Raw genomic sequence first — 6,504 nt, forward strand, 5'->3', positions numbered from 1 at the left:
AGCCCTTGAAAAACAGCCTCATAGCCTAATATTATGCAACACTTTAAAGTCCTAGGAGAGAAAACATCGACCATTATCTGTCTGTCGTTGTTCATTACTGTTATATGAAAATAGAGTGAGGACTACCGTTGCCAGATTATCGTACTCATATCGTAATCAGAGTCTCGAATTTAAAGGTTTCTGAGCCATAGCTATTACGAAAAAAACACCAATAATTAACTATTTTAACGATAACTCGATATGAAGGCAGTTATTGGGGTCGAGGAGGCAGTTTTTGGGTCGGAAATCAGCAAACATAGAAGGCTGAGTACGACAATCTGGTAACGTTGATGAGGACCAATAATAGTTTGTTTGTTGCCCTGAATACGATAATCTTAACGCCAATGGCAAATGGTCGTGCTCAGGCTCTTATATTTGCAGATTTCCAACCCTCAAGCTGTGTCCTCCACCCCTTTAACTGGTTTTATATAGAGTTATCGTTAAAATGGTTAATTCCTGATGTTTCTTGGCAATAGTTAGGCATCAACATACCGGTAAATGCTATGCTCTGAGCACGATAATCTGGCACGGTGTCAGTCACAGCAGGGAAGCCACGATATCATACTCACCGAACTAGATTTCCCCATTTCTAACGCATAATGACTACACAAAAACCTCTATAATTAACACTTTTAGCAATAAATTTAAATAGGTATCGTTACTTTTGTGGGTGGGACATTTTTTAGCCTGAAATCGGGAAAAATGAAAAGCTGAGTACGACAATCTGGCAACGTTGGTCGGTCAGTCATGGCACGTGGCGCAAGATCAGTGACGGTGGGACGAACGAGCACGTGTTTGACCTTCATTTACGTGGATTTTGCGCCTTTCCCATACTTTCCCGTGTAAGACAAGTAAGAAGGTGACCAGTGACATCAAATGAAGTACACTAACGTAAGAATAAGGTAGAAAATAGGCTGGCATTTCTATTTACTGAAGGAAGGACACACTCATGGATTTCTCATGGATTTGGGGCCTTCCTCGTTATCTCCCGTGTAAGACAAGTAAGAAGGTGATCAGTGACATCAAATGAAGTACACTAACGTAGGATTAAGGTAGAAAATAGGCTGGCATTTCTATTTACTGAAGGAAGGACATACTTATTGATTTCTCATGGATTTGGGGCCTTCCTCGTTATCTCCCGTGTAAGACAAGTAAGAAGGTGACCAGTGCTATTAAATGAAGTACACTAACGTAGGATTAAGGTAGAAAATAGGCTTGCATTTCTATTTACTTAAGGAAAGATAAAATAGCCCGATATACGAAGTGTCTACCTTATTTCTCACGGATTTGGAGACCTTCTTGTACTCTGGTGTAAGACAAGTAAGAACGTGATAAGAAACACTCATGAAGGTGATGTTGAAGGTCATGGACGAAGGAGGAGTTAGAAAAGACGCTGGTGTTTCTATTTAGTAAAGGAAGAAGGATATACTAGGCTGATACAACACTTTTATATATATTACGTGTTCACCTTATTTCTTATCGTATTGGCACCCTTTCCTGACTCCAGTGCAAGCAGGAGGTGATAAAATATTACAATGGAGGTGAAGTGAGGTTGGAAGACGTTGGAAAATGTATTAATACGATGTTTCAAGGTTGTGTTGAGGACAGTGACGTCAGAGGAGAGTAGTTTGGGCGATAGGGAAAAACAAGGCAAGTGCTCGTTAACAACATAGACGAAAAACTTTACTGGTCTCTAATTTAAACCGTTTATTATCCTACCGAAAATCAGCTAGTTGTACAAGAAAGAGGTAGAGAAGAGTGAAAGCTAAAGATGAAAAAATTATGCTAGGCTATATGCGATGTGGAAAACTATATAGTGAATGTTAACAAGTGATAGAAAGTCCGAGTGTAATTAATATCCGTTCACCATCGTGCTGAAGATAAAAAAAGGTACAGAGGAGTGAAAGATAATGTAAAAAGCAGGAAATAAAAGGCGAAACAAGTGTGAGAAATAAAATAAATTATGTGGACACCTAGTCAGTGTTTTAGAGTGATAGTTTGAGTGTAATTATCCGTTTATCACCTTACAGGAGTTGAGCTGTAAGGGAAAAAAAAAGGCACAGAGGAGTGAAAGCTAATGTAGAAAGCGGAAAATAAAAGACGAAAACAGTGTGAAAATGATAACCATAAGTGCTTAGCGTGTTCGTGTGATAATTAAGTGACATGGAAAGAAAATGAGTTAGTAAATGATAGTTGAGTGTAATAAATGAGATAATAGTGTACTGATAGTAAAAGATGAAACGAGTGTGAAAATGATAAAAAAATGGGTGCTCAGCGTGTGTGTGGTAATTATGTGATGTTGAGCAATGATAGTTCGAGTGTAATAAGTGTGTTAAGTGTAATCATGGTAATCGAGTGTAACAGTGAGAAATACGTAGATAAGTGGAAAGCAAGTGTGGAAAGAAGAGGATAGGATAGAGGACCAAGAGAAGACTGACCTTTAGCGATAGAGGTCACAGGAAGAAATAAAGAAGTCTTGCCAGAGGAGGAGGAGGAAGAGGATAAGGAAGAAGAGGAGGAGGAGCAAGAGGAGGATAGCTTCACCCCCGAGCAAAATGGTGGTGAGTACTTGTAGTTTTTCTTTTATTTAACAGATTTGTGTGGAAAGTGAAGCAAGGCGGCGGTGGCTAGCCTACTCAGATGCCGTGATGCACTTTTCTATTTATTTGGTGTTTATTTATCCGCTTGATTGTGTGTTACGTGGATCGTTTTACGTTGGTTATGGATTTCACGTGATGTAAGCTATGCAGTGGAAATGTTGGTTGGGGCATTGGATGTTATTAATTCGTGATAGCAATGAAGTGCCTCTTATGGAAGGTGTAGCCTAATAAGGGTCTTTTAAACACTTAGGCGCCCAAGCACACATTTGACAGGGCTTTCTTAGGCGTTTCCGGCATTTCCAGGGGTAGTTTTATGACCCTGGTGGAAGTCTGATCCATCTTCTGTACCATGAACGTAAAACAACACTCATGACACTACGTTAGCTTGAGTTTGTAGTACCTCTCCGTACCAGATATTTTTTTTCTTACCTACCTTATCCTACTGTTCTTCTCCCATACATCGTGTTTATATGTTCCTTAGAGTCTAAGAAGCCTAGTTAGTTTATCTGTACGTACTGAATTTGATAATGAGTTTTCGCTGCATACAATCAAGGCATCTGTACCAGGATCTTAACCCTGTCTGTACGGGATTCCATTATATGATATCGCAAATGCTACAGATTTCTGACTTGAATACAATGAAGGGTTACATTATTTTTTATCTACAAATCAGCATGGTACTATTCCAGGCTATTTATCATAACGAATTAGCATCTTTGTTTCATACTCCCTTAGGCTGCATTCAATCACTAATTAATAAGTTTTAACACCATTAACACTTAATGTAAAAAAACTCTCAACAAGAGATTGATGTTGCTGTTTTCCAGTGCAAGGGTCGCATAATATTAATAAAAACAAAGAAAATGTAATGGAAAGTAAGTACAATGTTGGTGACAGAACCAACCATAAAGAAACTATATGAAATTGCTGAGACTAAGAATTGTCACACCAGAAAGCCAATCTACGATATGCTCTTGACAATGTGACTGAGAAATGCCACACATACCAGAAAGTCAGTATCTACCGGATATTGCTCTTGGCGAGAATAGCAGTAGAATGGACACTGACTTGTTGGTTGTCAGGCAAGTGCGTTACAATATGCACTATGATATACATACAAAGTAAAGCTTCCGAGTGCATGTCTGCTGTGATCCGTCATTCTCATGCCTCACGAAGGTCATGGGTGAAGGGATTTAGGATGCTGAGGGCTGAGGATGATGGGGACAGTTTTTCATTGCGTTATTTTGTTCTGCCTGTACCTATACCTGAACCTATAAGTTAGTCTCTCTCTCTCTCTCTCTCTCTCTCTCTCTCTCTCTCTCTCTCTCTCTCTCTCACCTCCACGATGTCCCAGGTGCCAGATTTCCAGTAGTCGGAGAGGTCGACGAAGTCCTTGTCGTTGTAGAGGGAGAGGGAGACTTGGTCGCCGTTGAAGGTCCACGAGCCGAACTTCATGAGACACGTCTGCTGGTCGAAGGGGAAGTACGTCACGTCGATGGTGCAGGAGCTCTGTGGGGAGGAGGGAAGGTGTCACTTCGCGGGTCACACACGGTGGATTGATATACCTCATACATATGTTGAAGGGGAGGGAGGGAGGGATGGCGACATTGCTAGGGAAGTGATTTTGATTCGAGGGACTTACAGCCAAAGTAAAAAAATAAAGTACGTTCTTAGTTTATTTTTTCTATTTTAGTTAACTTTATATATATCTTGTTTCGTAGGAGCATTCAATCAGCAGAGCAAGTTAAGGAGCCAATAGGCCTGTGGTTCATAGCAGCCTAAGAGCTTCATACCTTCACTCAACCAGAAAAACTAAAACACCCCGATGAGAGACTGTGTTAGAAAGCTCTGTGTGTTCGTACTGTCAGGAATATGTTAGTGGATTCAGCATTAGCTTCAAACATGTCATGATATTTAACTAGCTGATTGCATGATTGTATAAACACACACACACACACACACACACACACACACACACATGCAAGGAAGAACTGGATATAAAAGTATTGATGCGGAGACAGGATCGAACACACACACACACACACACACACACACACACACACACACACACATGCAAGAAAGAACTGGATATTAAAGTATAGATACGGAGACAGGATCGAACGAGTGTAGCTCTGGCCCTGTATACCACGACTAGGTAAACACACACACACACACACACACACCGTCGTCGTCGCCGTGTCGTAAATCAGTGATGGAGATAATTTGGCCTCCCCGCCGGCTGTTGCCTCCCCCCCTCTGGCGCGCCTCGAGGCAAGAGGAAGTGTGATAGTTTGTCACCGAAACTGTTACAAATAAAGGTCGGTGGACAGACGACGGCCGGGTGGGACACAGGAGGAACTGCCCGGCGATCAACATTGAGACATCGCGTTGATACTCTCGTTATGGCACATGGACGCTTAGCCAAGAGTGACAGTTTTCTTCAGGAGTGTAGATGTTAGTACGGATATAATTATGCTTGGTTAGTAGCCGAGTATATGTTAAGTATTCTCAGACGCCTCCGCCTCTCAGATCTACTATTTCCAAAGTCCGAATAGGAGATCAATGGAGTTCAAATGAGTGTTCCTTTTAGGTTCATGGTACAGAAGAAGGGTCAAACTACCACCAGGGTTATAGTACTACTCCTTGAAATGTCTGAAAGTACTGCGATAAGCCTTGTCAAGTATGTGTGGTTGGGGCAGATCTGTTTAGGAAAGTGACTCTGTACGTTTGGAGGAACACACACACACACACATCCATCAGGGCGCCCCCTCAGCCAGTTCAACACATCAGCAGGTCAACAAACACTGCCTCGCCGCCACCCGTCAAAGGCCTGAACCTCCGTATCTCAGCTCCGCCGCCCGGTCGTGAGGTTAATATGATGGTTCACGTCACAGGAGGCAAATATTATACCGAGGAATTCATTAAAGGGCTCGTCCTCTCTCGGGTCACCTTTCAAGTCTGGCTGCTATGCTCTTTACGGCTCTTTATTTACCTAGTTTCCTTGAGGTTTTATATGAGGTACTTTAGGATGGGACGGGTCTGCTCCTTAGGCTTCCTCGGTGGCGGGCGTGTTGGGCCGGGAATGTAATAATGGGAGTGTTGAGGGGCAGGGCGGATGAGGGGATGTATACGGAGGTGGCCGCCGGATCATTAGTGTTTGTACGGATGGCGGTATTCAGTCACCGAGCGAGGCTTTCATTATATCTACCATTCGTATAATTAAAGAGAGGGACCATGGGCCATATTCGTAAGCATTTCGGTCCCCAAGCACACATATTTGACCAGGCTTCTGATGTTCTTGACCTTTGAAAATGTTTGGTATGAGATTTGGAAGCGCCTTACTATACCAATCTCAAAGGGCCATATTCTCAAACATTTCGGCGGCCAAGCACATACATTTAATAAGGCTTTCGTGTGATTTATGACCATCTCCATATGTAGCTGTATGACCCTGGTGGTAGTTTGACAAAGCTTCTGGACCATGAACGTAAATAAACACTCATGGGGATGCGTTTAACCCCTTGGCTGCGGATTTCCTACCAGAAGACATCACCAAGCTACTGGAATGAAACAAAAAGTGTCTGCTACAATTCAGTGAAGAAAACTGTAAAGTCCTGCACCCTGGGAGGAGATATCCAGCACACCAATACCACATGGGAAATACTCCACTATCCACCACAGAGCCAGAGAAGGACCTGGGACTATATGTTACCAGGCTACCACTGAAGGCCAAATCCATGTCAATCGCAGCGGACGGGTTAACCTCTTATTCGGCCGTTTGGGATGATTGAGGTAAGAGAAGGGAGAGTCTGAGCATACCGCCCCCTCTCTGCCTTACCTGGTAGATGGCCGGCGGCACCCACAA

At 42.6% G+C, this 6,504-nt stretch overlaps 1 protein-coding gene across 2 annotated transcripts in view; it reads right to left on the reverse strand.

The window, feature by feature from the left end:
• The window catches only part of LOC126980885 (acetylcholine receptor subunit beta-like 1), a 150,631-nt gene that overhangs the window by 15,372 nt on the left and 128,755 nt on the right, over nucleotides 1–6,504 (reverse strand). For both annotated transcript variants that reach the window (XM_050831247.1, XM_050831246.1), the window contains exons 5-6: nucleotides 6,478–6,504; nucleotides 3,978–4,148 (exon numbers count right to left, since the gene is read on the reverse strand). The exon at nucleotides 6,478–6,504 is cut by the window's right edge and continues 64 nt beyond it. In XM_050831247.1, coding sequence (XP_050687204.1) covers nucleotides 3,978–4,148; nucleotides 6,478–6,504 — 198 coding nt within the window. The remainder of the gene's footprint in view (nucleotides 1–3,977; nucleotides 4,149–6,477) is intronic.

This window comes from Eriocheir sinensis, chromosome 45 (genome assembly GCF_024679095.1).
Source record: "Eriocheir sinensis breed Jianghai 21 chromosome 45, ASM2467909v1, whole genome shotgun sequence".
Lineage (NCBI taxonomy): Eukaryota > Metazoa > Arthropoda > Malacostraca > Decapoda > Varunidae > Eriocheir > Eriocheir sinensis.